The 17,098-nt window shown below is 45.3% G+C and overlaps 1 protein-coding gene across 2 annotated transcripts in view; it reads right to left on the bottom strand.

Annotated features, from left to right (window-relative positions):
• The window catches only part of LOC111952813 (protein inturned), a 40,855-nt gene that overhangs the window by 1,772 nt on the left and 21,985 nt on the right, over positions 1-17,098 (bottom strand). Inside the window, exons 5-16 of one of the 2 annotated variants that reach the window (XM_070435354.1) lie at positions 11,144-11,262; positions 10,811-10,900; positions 10,516-10,593; positions 9,962-10,145; positions 9,471-9,524; positions 8,968-9,030; positions 6,607-6,861; positions 5,765-5,979; positions 5,315-5,624; positions 4,986-5,080; positions 4,539-4,728; positions 350-489 (exon numbers count right to left, since the gene is read on the bottom strand). In XM_070435354.1, coding sequence (XP_070291455.1) covers positions 350-489; positions 4,539-4,728; positions 4,986-5,080; positions 5,315-5,624; positions 5,765-5,979; positions 6,607-6,861; positions 8,968-9,030; positions 9,471-9,524; positions 9,962-10,145; positions 10,516-10,593; positions 10,811-10,900; positions 11,144-11,262 — 1,793 coding nt within the window. The remainder of the gene's footprint in view (positions 1-349; positions 490-4,538; positions 4,729-4,985; positions 5,081-5,314; positions 5,625-5,764; positions 5,980-6,606; positions 6,862-8,967; positions 9,031-9,470; positions 9,525-9,961; positions 10,146-10,515; positions 10,594-10,810; positions 10,901-11,143; positions 11,263-17,098) is intronic. The other variant, XM_023971744.2, reaches the window with a different exon arrangement.

Below are 17,098 nucleotides of genomic sequence, written 5' to 3'. Positions count from 1 at the left end.
CCCCCCAAAAAACCCCACAGAATATAGAATTCATAACACTGACCCTATATAGCAACAGAGACCATATAGATATCATTCTTAGGAGACTCAATCATGTACAGTGGCGCTCACACTATGTAAGGCAAGCACAGACATAGTTGGCTTGGTTATGTCTCAAATGGCACCCTACTCTCCATAGTACATAGTACATTGATGTAGGGAATAGTGTGCCATTTGAGATTCACACTGAAACACATTGTCCTCTGATGTACCCTAATCCCCATATAAGCGCACTACTTTTATCCAGAGTTCTAAATAGTGCACTACAAAAGGAACAGGGTAGCATTTAGTATTTTGTTCTGTCACGTACCCTATAACCCAGTAGGTCATGGTGGGGGCTGGCTTCCTCTGGTCGGTCCAGTTCTCAGGTTTACACTGGAACAGAACCCCGTGTTCCTTCACTGGGCCCAGCCCATGGGTCCCCTGGGGTCTGTCTGTACCTGGCCTGCCCTACTCACACAAAGAGAGGTCTAAGAGATTAAACATAAACACACACCACCTTTTTTATTAAAACACAGACTTTCTTACATAGAGAGATATGGTGTGTTTGCAGTAGTGACCCGTCTTTGAGCCCCACCTGTTAAAAAAATAAATAATAATAATATACTGAATAAAAATACAATGTGTTGGTCCCATGTTTCATGAGCGGAAATAAAATTAATAAAGCCGCAAACAAACATGGTCTCTTTCTTAAGTAAGGCAGCTCCAAAATGAAGGTGTTTCAGCCTAGCTCTGTGCTTTCTGTGGTGGAGGGGCAGCCAGCAAAAATACAGAGTGTAGGCGTTGGTAATCTTACCTAATTGCGCCGAGATTTGCTCAGCGTTCTGTCGCTCATGGGGACATTATGTCACTGCAGAATCTACGGGAGAGCTAGGCAGTTCAAGCCCCYTTGGGTGCTGCCATWGATTTATATTAGAAGTGCCCATCCAAGAAGGCTCAAGGTCATTGGCCACARATAAAATGACGTCAAATCACGTTATATCTACCATAGCTTTGAYTGGACTGATCATGTCAACATCATACTTTCAAAAACTTTGCTAGAAAGTTAGACAAGCAGCCATCATCATGAATCACGTCGACAATCTACTGGCAAATCCTTGTCATATGAAGAGAATTTATAGATAAAACGTATCGGTGCTCATCGGCCGTGTCTCACCCTAAGAATTTGGTCTCTCTCCCCCTCATAACTTAGCTTACTGTTCTGACTTAGTGGTGTACATGTAGCCTTTAGCCTGTTTTAGAGAATTGTCACTATCGAATACTGTAAGAGCTTTCTTTGTCTGCTTATATGCCCCCTTTATTTATCCTACGGTTCTGACTTGGTGTACAGGGAGAATACTGTAAKAACGGACCATGTTCTGAATTCTGTCGCTGTACATTTCAAARGTACTGAACAAATAGTTATATCGACTATGTMCATCTTAGCTCGCTCATTAATCCTGGAGAGTCTATTGACGCACCCATGTGTCAATCTAAGAAACATAATWAAAAAATCCCCATTAAAATCTGTAAATATAAGCTAGAGATGTAATTTTTTTTTGTGTGGGCTGCGTCTCTATCCACAACATCCGCCTATGTCGGCCTACCGCATCTGCAGAACTATTATTACAAACTAATATGACTAATATTACTATGTAAAGGAGAGACTCTCACGAACACGATGGTGTTCTCTGTTTTGCTCCAAAAAATACATGGTTAAATACGTATGTGTAAAAATCTATATATTTCCTGAGTTATCTTCTAGATATAGGACAGACACTTCAAAACCTTATTCCTTATGCAAATTATTTTTTACTATCTATTTTTACATTTATGAATGTTATTCAAGGCATTTCTATGGGCTATAGTAGTAAAGGCCAAACTAAATATTTGATCAAATTATAAACTCAGCAAAAAAGGAAAAGTCCTCTCACTGTCAACTGTGTTCATTTTCAGCAAACTTAACATGTGTAAATATGTATATGAACATAACATTCAATAACTAAGACATAAACTGAACAAGTTCCACAGACAAGTGAATAACAGAAATGGAATAATGTGTCCCTGAACAAAGGGGGGTTCAAAATCAAAAGTAACAGTCAGTATCTGGTGTGGCCACCAGCTGCATTAAGTACTGCAGTGCATCTCCTCATGGACAGCACCAGATTTGCCAGTTCTTGCTGTAAGATGTTACCCCACTCTTCCACCAAGGAACATGCAAGTTCCCGGACATTTCTGGGGGGAATGGCCCTAGCCCTCACCCTCCGATCCAACAGGTCCCAGACGTGCTCAATGGGATTGAGATCCGGGCTCTTCGCTGGCCATGGCAGAACACTGACATTCCTGTCTTGCAGGAAATCACGCACAGAATGAGCAGTATGGCTGGTGGCATGTCAGGATGAGCCTGCAGGAAGGGTACCACATGAGAGAGGAGGATGTCTTCCCTGTAACGCACAGCATTGAGATTGCCTGCAATGACAACAAGCTCAGTCCGATGATGCTGTGACACACCGGCCCAGACCATGACGGACCCTCCACCTCCAAATCAATCCCGCTCCAGAGTACAGGCCTCGGTGTAACGCTCATTCCTTCGACGATAAACGTGAATCCGACCATCACCCCTGGTGAGACAAAACCGCGACTCGTCGGTGAAGGGCACTTTTTGCCAGTCCTGTCTGGTCCAGCGACGGTGGGTTTGTGTCCATAGTGACGTTGTTGCCGGTGATGTCTGGTGAGGACCTGCTTTACAACAGCCCTACAAGCACTCAGTCCAGCCTCTCTCAGCCTATTGCGGACAGTCTGAGTACTGATGGAGGGATTGTGCGTTCCTGGTGTAACTCGGGCAGTTATTGTTGCCATCCTGTACCTGTCCCGCAGGTGTGATTTTCGGATGCGATCCTGTGCAGGTGTTGTTACACGTGGTCTGCCACTGCGAGGACGATCAGTTGTCCATCCTGTCTCCCTGTAGCGCTGTCTTAGGCGTCTCACAGTACGGACATTGCAATTTATTGCCCTGGACACATCTGCAGTCCTCATGCCTCCTTGCAGCATGCCTAAGGCACGTTCACGCAGATGAGCAGGGACCCTGGGGCATCTTTCTTTTGGTGTTTTTCAGAGTCAGTAGAAAGGCCTCTTTAGTGTCCTAAGTTTTCATAACTGTGACCTTAATTGCCTACCGTCTGTAAGCTGTTAGTGTCTTAACGACCGTTCCACAGGTGCATGTTCATGAATTGTTATTTGAATTTTTGAAAGACCGGGTCCTGAAAAAGGGACGTTTCTTTTTTTGCTGAGTTTATATCCATCTTAAAACATATATTAGCTTAGTACCCCCCCTCCCCCAAACTTTTAGAGGTTAATGTCTTAATTGAAATTACGGCTTGCCTCTTATCCGCTCATCGCTCCCTTATGCCATAGTTTGTACATCTCAATTGTTATATTGCTTATATAGGTCTATTCCATTTGTATCTTATTCGTCATTGTAGGAAATGTTGGAATGATTTCATTGTTTTGCTTACTTTGTGTATTGTAATTAGCTCATGTGCTTTTCGTCACGAGGGAGGGGATACTATATAATGTTGTTGGGTCTGTAACCATGTTTGCCAGTGACAGTCTCTTCTCATTCAAATATTGGTTTTCAACAAAAACTTCAGTAATAGACCCATGTAATTCCAGTTGATATTGCGAGGGTTGTTTTGTTTGCGCATTGCGCTGTCTGTGCGTCTGTATATTGTCTATAAAGTGGATCCTCGTGGTTGTATTTTCCTTCCCTTATAGACCACATAGGCCTAATAAAATACTTCAAATGGTAAGCTAACCGTCTCTTTCTGTGTGTGTGCTGACTTAAAGAAGAGTAAAGTTAAATTCAGCAAGATGCTGAGGCCTTATCTGAACTAACATTCATCTGAATTTCTGTCGCTGTCCATTTTGAAAGTGCTGAATGAATAGGCCAACCTCGTCGCAGCCTTATTTGCTTGCAGCTTGTTTGCTTATACTTACAGCTAAGTGTTAATAACATAAGAATAAACATGATGAATTTAATGAACATCAAATGTAATAATGCTTGTGTATGGTTCCAAAGTCTAAACTCATGTCGACCTTCGTTATTACTGAAGGAGAATGTGGTTCTTATTGAGTTACACAAATCCACAAGGAGTCAGTAGAAACCATATTTATTTCAGCAAGTCAGCAATATCAGCTAGGGCTTTTAAAAAGGCAGTAAACGAGGCTGAATGAACAGTTTCGCTGCCAGACGAGGCTCCGCTGATGGCCATGGTGCTGAAATAAAAGCTCAGCTGGTAGGACAGCTTTGTGTAGGCCTTAACAGTTTGTGGGCACCGTTTGTCACCGTTATAGTGTAATGAATGTATTGTTTAGTGTTGTGTTGTGGCTTTGCTGGCATGCAACAACAACAAAATTGGGTTAGTTTGCCCCACCAAGACGCACATGCTAAAATCGCCACGGTGTGTGCGTGAGAGTGAGTGAGTGAGTGTGTCTGTCTGTGTGTGTGTTCCGTATCTTACCCTGGGCGGCAGACTCCGCTGGAAGGCAGCCCGTATGGAGAGGCAGCAGTGGTGGAAGTTGCGAATGAGCTGAGGGTGGATGGAGCCGCTGAGCTGGGACAGTTCCCTGTGTGTAGGAGCGATGAAGATACCCTGCACCTTCTCCATCAGCACATAGTGGAACAGAGTGTTCTCTGCCCCAGACGTCAACCTGGCCAACACAGAACCGAGAGAGATTGGATGGAATGGAATAGAATGCAATGGTATAGAATGGAACGGGATGGCATGGAACAGAATAGAAGAGAGGTGGGGTGGAATAGAATGAGATGGAATAAAATAGAATAGTGTGATATGGAATAGAATAGGATGGAATGAAAGAATAGGACCACAGCAGAGAGGAGATTTGGGGCATTATTACAACAAGGAAGGATAAACTAACTTCTAACACTGCTGGCCTGTTTCACTCACTTCATAGTGTTGTTCTTCTTCTCTGTCTCTCTCTCAGTCAGACTCTTCTTCAGGGTGCCCAGGGAGAACGGGTTAGGATGCTTCATCCTGGGAATCTAAGGGGAGGGGGGAAACAACATTGGTATTTGACATAACCCAGTGTGTCGCTAAATATCGTGCTCTCCTAGCAGTGTGTGTGTGCACTTTACTGTCTGTCTGTCTGTCTGTCTGTCTGTCTGTCTGTCTGTCTGTCTGTCTGTCTGTAATTTAATAAATTGTGCCGTGGAACATAACTTTTTATAGATATAAGGATGAGAGACGCAATGGGGGAAGGAAGGTTAAGACCCTACCTTGAAAATGCTCCCACTGCCTCGACTCCCATCAGATCCTCCAGAACCCAGCGAGTCTCTCTGGCCGACCAGCTTCCGGGCCGAGTCCGGGGTGGAGTGCGGACTGAGTCCAGTCGGCCTTCCTACACCCCCGTCCAACTGTTCCTCGCTCCCGCTGTCGGACTGACCCCTCTTGGGGCGAGGTCTCCGAGCGCCTCCTCCAAACAGGCTCCGGCCCACCCCCTTTCCTCCTCCCTGGTCCGAGGAGGGCGGCTTCACGCCCCCGGCCAGCTTGCAGAGGACAGGAGACGAGGAGGCCAGGGTGTCTAACCTGAGAACCACMATGGAAACTTTTTGTGTCATCCTCAATTTTATCTATGCTCTTATTTATACACGATTATTTTATTTCTGCACTTTTCTTTTTTTAAATTAACGCACAATTGTTTTTAAAATTGTCAAACTAAAAACAACCTGTCACGGGCAAAGGAGGGGAGGAACCAGTCAGCACAGGAGAGGCAGGGGGCAGGCGGGGCAGCCAGGCGTTCCTCCATCCCTACATCCAGCTCCTCCAGCTGTAGGAGGGTAGCCTTGACCTGGTCCACGTACACACAGTCGGGCCCTGGGGCCCCCGTGGCAGGGGCCGCACAGCCACCCGCCTCCAGGAGCACACACTGCATGAAGTGCCTCTGGGGGAGAGGGAGCGGTAGAAAGAGAGAAGGAGAGAGAGAGAGAGAGAGAGAGAGAGAGAGAGAGAGAGAGAGAATGTATGGGATAACAGATGTCTGCGTGTAGTTGGTATCCTGGAACACAAAACTAGAGTCAAATGTTGGATGTCTGTCTGAGAGACAGCTAGAGGGGAAAGAGAAAGAGAGAAAGAGGAGAGAAAAAGAGCAAGAAATGACACAAAAACAAAAAGGTGACACTCATTAGAGTAACTGATGGAACATTGAATCCTGCATTCTCAATGAAGACCCTATATGTCATTTTATATGTACAGTACCAGTCAAAAGTTTGGACACACCTACTCATTCAAGGGTTTTTCGTTATTTGTACTATTTTCTACATTGTGGAACRTGCAWAGCTGTCATCAWGGAAAAGGGTGACTACTTTGAAGAATCACAAATATAAAATATATTTTGATTTGTTTAACACTTTTGTGGTTACTACATGATTCCATATGTGTTATTTCATCGTTTCGACGWCTTCACTATTATTMTACAACGTCCCAAAAAATATTCAAAATAAAGAAAAAYCCTGGAATGAGTAGGTGTKTCCAAACGTTTGACTGGTACTGCRTGTATCTATRGTCTTACCAGTCCCACTATGAGTAGGAAGTAGCGTCCCTTGGGCTGGCAGTAGCCAGGCATGGTACAGTGGTTGTTATTGGTCTTGTTCTGGTACTTCTTGGTCTGGTGGATCTGTGAGCGGTGGTGAGGGAACACCTCCCTCCAGATAACCAGCTGGCCCACGCGCTGCTCTGAGGCCAGGGGGAGGAGRCAGTAGTGCTGGCAGTAGAGAGAGACGTCAAGCAGGTCCTCCYTGGGGAGGTGGTTCGCTATCAGATAGCCCTGGGGTTGGACACAAACAGAGAGACATACACGTCGAGAGACAGAGACACAGAGTACACACACACACAGGTTGGACACACACACACAGATAACACAAATTTATTTAGAATTTTTACTAACACAAGTCGCCCCATCGTATAGAGAGTGCCAGACTCTCTCTATACAAAGGTCATGAGAATGGAGACTTGAACCTAGAGAACAACCTTCTAGAAATCATGAATAATTCAGCATCAATTGATAGGCTGATGATGTGCCATCCAGGGAATGAGGGGGTACAGCATGTTATCCTGGGTGACGATATCCCATCTACAGTGCATTCGGAAAGTATTCAGACCCCTTGATTTTTCCCACATTTTGTCACGTTACAGCCTTATTCTAAGATGGATTAAATATTTTTTCCCCCCTCATCAATATACACACAATAACCCATAACAACAGAGCAAAAACAGTTTTTTACCCAATTTATACTAAATCAAAAACTGAAATATCACATTTACATAAGTATTCAGACCATTCCCTCAGTACTCTGTTGAAGAACCTGGCAGCGATTACAGCCTCAAGTCATATTGGGTATGACGCAACAATCTTGGCACACCTGTATTTGGGGAGTTTCTCCCATTCTTCTCTGCAGATCCTCACAAGTTCTGTCAGGTTGGATGGGGAGTGTCGCTGCACAGCTATTTTCAGGTCTCTCCAGAGATGTTCGATCGGGTTCAAATCTGGGCTCTGGCTGGGCCACTCCAGGACATTCAGAGACTTGTCCCGAAGCCACTGCTGCGTTGTCTTGGCTGTGTGCTTAGGGTCACTGTCCTGTTGGAAGGTGAACCTTCGCCCCAGTCTGAGATCCTGAGCACCCTGGAGCGGGTTTTCTTCAAGGATCTCTCTGTACTTTGCTCCGATCATCTTTCCCTCGATCCTGACTAGTCTCCCAGTCCCTGCCGCTGAAAAACACCCCCACAGCATGATGCTGCCACCACCATGCCTCACTGTAGGGATGGTGCCAGGTTACCTCCAGACGTGATGCTTGGCATTCAGGCCAAAGAGTTCAATCTTGGTTTCATCAGACCAGAGAATCTTGTTTCTCATGGTCTGATAGTCTTTAGGTTGTGCCAAGCGGGCTGTCATGTACTGAGGAGTGGCTTCCGTCTGGGCACTCTACCATAAAGACCTGATTGGTGGAGTGCTGCAGAGATGGTTGTCCTTCTGGAAGGTTCTCCCATCTCCACAAAGGAACTCTGGAGCTCTGTCAGAGTGGCCATCGGGTTCTTGGTCACCTCCCTGACCAAGGCCCTTCTCCCCCGATTGGCTCAGTTTGGCCGGGCGGCCAGCTCGAGGAAGAGTCTTGGTGGTTCCAAACTTCTTCCATTTAAGAAAGATGGAGGCCACTGTGTTCTTGGGGACCTTCAATCCTGCAGACATTTTTTGGTACCCTTCCCCAGACATGTGCCTTGACACAATCCTGTCTCGGAGCTCTACGGACAATTCTTTCGACCTCATCGCCTGGTTTTTGCTCTGACATGCACTGTCAACTGTGGGACCTTATATAGACAGGTCTGTGTCTTTCCAAATCATGTCCAATCAATTTAATTTACCACAGGTGGACTCAAGTTGGAGAAACAGCTCAAGGATGGTCAATGTAAACAGGATGCACCTGAGCTCAATTCCGAGTCTCATAGCAAAGGGTCTGAATACTTATGTAAATAAGGTATTTCTGTTTTTTATTTTTAACAAATGTGCAAACATTTATAAAACACTGTTTTTTCTTTGTCATTATGGGTTATTGTGTGTAGATTGATGTTTTCATATGTTTTCATCCATTTTTGAATAAGGCTGTAACGTAACAAAATGTGGAAAAAGTCAAGGGGCCTGAAAACTTTCAGAATGCACTGTAACTAATCATATGTAACTGGCTCTTTCTTCCTATCCATCCAAGGGTGTCTGTCTGTCCCTTCTGTGAAGTTTCACTGTGGGCTAGGTGTGTGTGTGTGTGTGTGTGTGTGTGTGTGTGTGTGTGTGTGGGTGGAAAGGAGAGCGCCTCAGCAGATAGATGTCAGGTGAGTGTGTGTGTGTGTGTGTGTGTGTGACAGGTGTGAGACGACACTCAACCTTGTAGAACAGACAGGAACCCAGTGTCACGTAGAGACGCCTCACGCCATAGAAGTCCTCTGACTGCCAGATAGAGAGAGAGAGAGAGAGAGAGAGAGAGAGAGAGAGAGAGAGAGAGGGAGAGAGAGAGAGAGAGAGCGAAGAGAGAAAAACAAATTAACAGTTTTAGAAGATCAGACATGAATGATTAAGTAGTGGATCTACTTCCTGCCGGTCTATCCCCTCCCCCCCTCTCCACCACCCCTTCCTCCCAGTCCTGCTTCATTTAATCAGCTAGAAGATGCAGGTATAAAGAAGATCTAATCCTTCATTACATGAAATATACACAGGCCAGTCCAGAAATACTCACTACTAGACCCTACACATGGGAGGGGACAGCTGGTGGCTCCGTTTAAATGGGAATGGGGATGAGCATGACACCTTGTCTGCTTCCCAAATGGCACCCTATTCCCTACACAGTGCACTCTGCTTCGACTAAAGCCCTACGTAACGATTTGACTTACCATTTCTCCGAAATCTGATGATTCAAAGTCTGAGAGAACGGTGTCCACCTGCATCTGTGGACAGACAGATAATCAGAGACCGTAGAAGTAGAATTCAGACGCAGCATTCTAAATCTAGATCAGAGGCAGACGTATTTCTGCATTCACAAAGGCTGCAGTCAGACATGCTCTGGAGCTAGACATGGAAAATTTGCCTGACTAGTCGGCAGGAGCACATGTCATTTTTACCGCCAGACAGCAGAGGGCAGCAAAGACAATACATAAATCCAACAAGGTGGGGGGGGGGAAAGCCCATTAAATATATCCTAGCAAGAGCAAATTGCTTAAACCTATCAGTGACTTGACAGCCTAAAACATCCTGTGACCTGAAACATTTCAGAAGACGTAACAAGCGAGGCGCAAACAGCAAATGGTGAAGACATCAATGACGAAGAAGACATCTTAAAAGTGTTCCATCACAACCGTGGCCCAAAGTGGCGGCCCATCCAGACCTTTATCTCAGGGGGCAGAGGGAGCCACCGGACCGCTGGCAGTCCGTCCAGGAAGAGAGTCTCCGATAGGTCAGGGGGCGTGGCCCCGGAGCTGTCACTCAACCGGGAAGGCTGGATGAGCTGCTGGAAGAACAGGCAGAAGAAATGGTCCAGCCTGGGGGCATGGTCCGCCTCGCAGAATGCACTGTGGGGGAGCGGAAGGAGCGATGGAGATAAGAGGGAGGGGGAGGAGAAAGGGAGGGATGGAGAGAGGAATGGTGTGGTGGAGGGAGAGATGAGATGAAGGGGTGGAGGAGAGAGAGAGAGGGAGGAAGCAAGGGGAGGGAGGGGGACAGAAGGAGGGAGAGAAAGAAGTGGTTGGTTAAAAGAAGCCAACAACCTGTTCAGGTTTGATGTAACAGTATAAATGACCTTGCTTCAAATGAGAAGCCAGAAAGACTGGGACCGCTTGAACCAGGAAATCAAACCGGTGTCCAAAATGGCACCCTATTCCCTATACAGTGCACTACTTTTGGTCAAATTCAGGATGCATCCCTGCTGTCAGCACAACAGACCTGTCCAGAGAGCCGTGCATCACCTTGAGAGTCCTCACTGCACCTCCCACTACCGTCTGCAGATACAACAGAGGAACCCTGGGGAAGAATAAGAGGGGAAAAACACAGTCACATCCACGAGGCCAGAGAAAAACACTCCGAACTTCAGCTACTTACCGACCATTTTATTGATCAAATACTCTGGGAGGGATACAGCATTTAGCTGACATATGGGATTGGCTGAGACAGCGTATTGAATATGGAAGCATGCATTGGATGCTGTCAAGGACTTTGGATGACTTTGCTGTGTCGGTACCTCTCAGCAGGCAGGGCGATCACCAGCAGGTTGTTGCTCTCCTTCCAGTAGCCCACATGGACCAGCTGTTTACTGAGGAGAAGGGAGGAGCTGAGGAGGGGGGGAGGGGATGGGGGGGAAAAGAAGGGAGAGGGGTAGAAGGCGGAGAAAAAAGGAGGGAGTGGGAGGAGGAACAGGTGCAGGGGAAAAGACAGAGGAGAAATACAATCATGGCATGAATGAATGGAATTTCTATATTTAGGACTTTGGTAGATTTCAGAGCCGCTTGAAGTGGGTCTGACTGGTGATAGGTAGAGATTAGTCAGGAGTGGGTGGGGAATTTTCTACACTAACCTGACTATCTGTCCTCCAGTGACATTCTCCAGCATGTCAGACAGAGTGAGAAAGATCCCTCTGACTCCCTTCAGCTGGCTGGACGCCTCAGACACTGGGTACTGGTACAGGATCTCCTGCTGAGGGGACATGGAGGTACACACACATACACACACACACATACACATACAGTCCGTTAGAAAAGAAAGCACAGGGCAGGATCTGGGTATAGTCTTTGTCATTAGTATTCGCCACACCAGGCTGTCTGCTATGAAGGGTGTGGAGCGGACCACTTCAGAGAGAGCCGGGGGAGGAGGGGCGTGAATAAGGAGTAGGGCCTCATAGCCATGGAAACAAGGACAAAAGCTCTGATAATTCTTACAATGCCAGACATTTACCTCTGGGTCACCAACACACTAGCCTCGTGGAGAACCAGGTTTCCCTAAACAGAAAGCCTGGGGAAGTCCATGGCACAAAATCAGCCAAAAAAAAGGGGTGGGCACCCAGTGTAAATCAGTGACGCCTGACTACATGTCAAACCCGTCAAATGCCTTGCTTGGGTGGAGGTGCTCACTAGATGAGTGTCGTAGGTGCAACAGTGAGCGAGGATGGCTGTGAAATCGCGGATTAAAATCCTGTTAAAGTATGTTGATGTATGCCGTGTTTGTGGTAAACCGTACGCCTGGAACAGTAACAAACATCATCTTTTGCAAGGTAAATTGTCTTTATTGCGACCGGACTACACACTGGCTTTAGAAGAGATAACGGGGCCTGTCATACAGTGCGTTTCCTGTGTAATTTGTTGTGTAACAGCCAAAGTATACCAATGCGGTCACAATTCACGGTGATCTCTGAGACACGCCACCATTCTCATCGACGGGGTCTGCAGTGGAGCAGGTTGAGAGCTTCAAGTTCCTTGGTGTCCACGTCACCAACAAACTATCATGGTACAAGCACACCAAGACAGTCATGAAGAGGGCATGACAAACACAATCCCCCTTCAGGAGACTGAAAAGATTTGGCGTGTGTCCACAGATCCTCAAAAGGATCTACAGCTGCACCATCGAGAGCATCCTGACGGGTTGCATCAGTGACTGGTATGGCAACTGCTCGGCCTCCGGCCGTAAGGCACTACAGAGGGTAGTGCGAACGGCCTAGTACATCACTGGGGCCAAGCTTCCTGCCATCCAGGACCTCTATACCAGGCGGTGTCAGAAGAAGGCCCTAATAATTTTCAAAGACTCCAGCCACCCTAGTCATAGACTGTTCTCTCTGCTACCGCACCGCAAGTGGTACCGGAGCGCCAAGTCTAGGTCMAAGAGGMTTCTAAAMAGCTTCTACCCCCAAGCCATAAGACTMCTGAACATCTAATCAAATGGCTACCCAGACTATTTGCATTCCCCCCCTCTTTTACGCTGCTACTACTCTCTGTTATAATCTATGCATAGTCACTTTAATAACACTACCTACATGTACATATTACCTTGACTAACCGGTGCCCCACACATTGACTCTGTACCGGTACCCTCTGTATATAGCCTCGCTATTGTTATGTTACTGCTGCTCTTTAATTATTTGTTACTTTTATTCGTTTTCTTTTTTTTAGGTATTTTTCATAAAACTGCATTGTTGGTTAAAGGCTTGTAAGTAAGCATTTCACTGTAAGGTATATATACACCTTACAGTGAAATATACCTAATACAATATACCTGTTGTATTCGGCGCATGTGACAAATAAAATTTGATTTGAATTTGGGGAGTTTCTGCCATTCTTCTCTGCAGATCCTCTCAAGCTCTGTCAGGTTGGATGGGGAGCGTTGCTGCACAGCTATTTTCTAAAAACCTGTTTTTGCTTTGTCATTATGGGGTATTGTGTGTAGATTGATAAGGAAATACATTTATTTCATCCATTTTAGAATAAGGCTGTAATGTAACAAAATGTGGAAAAAGTCAAGGGGTCTGAATACTTTCCGAAAGCACCGTACACAGAAAAAAAGCACATCATATCTAAATATAAATTCACAAATAATCTCAATAATCCTAAAACTAAGTAGGAAAATAGCAAAAATCCCCCTGCCTGCACACATTTAAAAGGTTCGGTATCGCATTTTAGGCTTGAAAAAGACAAATCTAAGTTACTTAAAATCATTTTAAATCACAGAATATTTGTTGCAGAGGTTGTAGGAATATCCGATAGCAGATAGTATGGACTCTATGCCATGACATTCACACATCTCGTAATGCTCCCAGTGTAGTACCAAGTAAACCACGTTGACGGAGGTATGACGGTACACTCTAGTCATAGTATTAGTGTAGTTTCACTGTCATTGTAAGATTCAGGGCTCACTTGCAAAAAGAGACCTTGGTCTCAATGGGACTCCCTGCTAAAAGAAAGGTCAAACCCCCAAAAATAGGGTGTCATTTCAGATACACCGCGAGACAGAGCGGAAAAAGACAACGCCAACTCTGTATTTAGGAGCCACCACAGAGAACAGGCCTAAATCACAGGGCAGAGAGAGGAGAGAGCTTGTCTGAAATGTGGCTGTAGCTACTAGCAATGTTCCCTCCGATTTTTTCCAGCACTGAGCAAATTTCAGGTCTGCTGAGCGCAAACTTGAACAGTGTGAAAATTCTGTGCAACTTCCGTGGCCCGTTTACTGTGAACACTGAGGCTGTACCCGTATTAAGTTACAGTTTTAACAGTGACCAAGTAGGCTACTGTGGCTATTTGAACGTAACGTAGGTCTACCAGAGTGGCCTACCATCAAAAATAATGGCGAAAACGCATCCCATAACATTTTAACATGGAAGTAGCTGTTCTATCATACAGCCGACAGTAGCAGCCAATGTGTGGTGTTCAATGTAGGCCTACATTCCATGAGACTTTAGAGAGAAAAAAACATGCAGGGCTTAACATTAACATGTTTATCCACTTGTCTTCCAGACAAGGAGGTGACTGAAAATGTTGTGTTTGACGCAAGAAATCACTTTACAAAATAAAATGCATTATTATCCCCATATCATTATTACAGAGAATAAGACAAATTATGCTACCCTCTGCCTATTGGCTACTTAGCTTATTCAAGATGTCTCAAAATACCTACCCCTCTGGTAGGCTTCCAGATCCAACAGCAACCAAAACACACACACACACACACACACACACACACACACACACACACACACACACACACACACACACACACACACACACACACACACACACACACACACACACACACACACACACACACACACAATGTATTCAGACAACTTGACCTTTTCCACATTTTGTTACAGCCTTATTCTAAAATGGATTAAATCGTTTTTCCCCTCATCAATCTACACACAATACCCCATAATGACAAAGTGAAAACAAGTTTTTAGAAATTTTTGCAAAAGTATAAAAAATATAAAAATAAATACCTTATTTACATAAGTATTCAGACCCTTTGCTATGAGACTCGAAATTGAGCTCAGGTGCATCCTGTTTCCCTTAATCATCCTTGAGATGTTACGACAACTTGATTGGAGTCCACCTGTGGTAAATTCAATTGATTCGACATGATTTGGAAGGTACACACACCTGTCTATATAATGTCACACAGCTGACAGTGCATGTCAGAGAAAAAACCAAGCCATGAGGTCGAAGGAATTGTCCGTAGAGCACCAACACAGGATCGTTTCGAGGCACAGATCTGGGGAAGGGTACCAAAACATTTCTGCATGATTGAAGATCCCCAAGAACACAGTGGCCTCCATCATACTTAAATGGAAGAAGTTTGGAACTATCAAGACTCTTCCTAGAGCTGGCYGCCCGGTCAAACTGATCGGGGGAGAAGGGCCTTGATCAGGGAGGTGACTAAGAACCCGATAGTTACTTTGACAGAGCTCCAGAGTTCCAGATGGGAGAACCTTCCAGAAGGACAACCATCTCTGCAGTAGTCCACCAATCAGGTCTTTATGGTAGAGTGGCCAGACGGAAGCCACTCCCCAGTAAAAGGCACATGACAGCTGGCTCGGAGTTCGCCAAAAAGCACCTAAAGACTCTCAGACCATGACAAACAAGAACAAGCGTCATGTCTGGAGGATACTTGGCACCATCCCTACGGTAGGGATTGGGAGACTAGTCAGGATCGAGGGAAAGATGAACGGAGACAAGTACAGAGAGATCCTTGATGAAAACCTGCTCCAGAGAGCTCAGGACCTCAGACTGGGGCGAAGGTTCCCCTTCCAACAGGACAACAACCATAAGCACACAGCCAAGACAACGCAGGAGGGGTTTCAGGACAATTCTCTGAATGTCCTTGAGTGGCCCAGCCAGAGCCCAGACTTGAACCCGGTCAAACATCTTTGGAGAGACCTGAAAATAGCTGTGTAGCGACGCTCCCCATCCAACCTGACAGAACTTGAGAGGATCTGCAGAGAAGAATGGGAGAAACTCCCCAAATACAGATGTGCCAAGCTTGTAGCGTCATACCCAAGAAGACTCGATGCTGTAATCGCTGCCAAAGGTGCTTCGACAAAGTACTTGCAAAGGGTAAAGGGTCGGAATACTTATATAAATGTAATATCAGTTGTTTATTTTTTATACATTTGCAAACAATTCTAAAAACCTGTTTTTGCTTTGTCAATATGGGGTTTTGTGTGTAGAAAAACAATTGAATCAATTTTAGAATAAGGCTGTAACGTCATCTTAAATGGCACTTGCTTTTTTAATGACTGAAAATAAATGGCCTTGTGTTAAATTGTTGTTATTTTTTCATTGAGTACTCGAATAACAAAAATATAAATCATTGTGATTACTCGAACAGTCAAAAAATGCCCACCCCTATTTCTGACAAAAGCAGAAGCTTTAGAGAACAGAACTACCGCTCTGGTAGGCTCCAGATCCAACGGCATCCAACACACACACCCACACACCCACACACACACACACACACACACACACACACACACACACACACACACACACACACACACACACACACACACACACAAGTGGAGAAACAGGTAGGAGTGAGAGAACAAAGTCAGTTCGTGTGTGTGTGTGTGTGTGGTGTGTGTTGTGTGTGTGTGTGTGTGTGTGTGTGTGTGTTGTGTGTGTGTGTGTTGTGTGTGTGTGTGTGTGGTGTGTGTGTGTGTGTGTGTGTGTGTGTGTTGTGTACAGTGCATTGAAAGTATTCAGGCCCCTTGACTTTTTCCACATTTTGTTACGTTACAGCACATATGTCAGAGTCAAGGCCCGCGGGCCACACCGGCCGCGAGAAGGTTTTTTACGGCCCCTGGGATGATCTTGATATTTATTAGAAACCGGCCCGCAGACCGCAGCAAGCCGGCCAGCCGCAGATCTTTTACACGACCATACTACATTTCCCACAATGCAACGGTGACGCACCGAGCAGGTAGGCTGCTTCATTTCAATATTTATTGGCACAGCAGTCGTCAGCATCACAGTAAAATTAACTTTCAGATACCCATCAAAAATGGCAAAACGGAAGGTGACACTGAGAACCGGGGGTTTCAAACAAGGTGGGAGTCGGAGTATATGTTCACGGAGGTAGCTGGAAAACCTGTGTGTCTTCTGTGTGGAGAAAGTGTGCGGTACTGAAAGAGTATAATCTGAGAGTAAATTTAGCCACTTTTGCTAAAATAGAAAATATAGGCTACTGATGGTGCCTTGAATACCGGTTTCTTTCATTTAATGTTCATGTTATGGGATTTTTATATAAGGAAATTTGTCTTTTGTGTCTGTTGAAAATTAAAGATTACTGACAGAGCCATAAGAAAATATTGCTTTATTTATCTGATCATATTGGAATATATTTGTTAGGTTTTCAGTAGGTTCAATTAGGTTCACTAGACTATATGCGTCATTTAAAAATTTTTCAATGAACATTCGAACAGTCCGGCCCTCGGCTTGTAGCTAAATTTTTTATTTGGCCCTCCGTCCATTTGACTTTGACACCCCTGCGT

This window comes from Salvelinus sp. IW2-2015, linkage group LG3 (assembly GCF_002910315.2).
Source record: "Salvelinus sp. IW2-2015 linkage group LG3, ASM291031v2, whole genome shotgun sequence".
NCBI lineage: Eukaryota > Metazoa > Chordata > Actinopteri > Salmoniformes > Salmonidae > Salvelinus > Salvelinus sp. IW2-2015.
The sequence above is the reverse complement of the archived record's forward strand: the minus strand, read 5'-3'. Positions and strand labels throughout refer to the sequence as shown.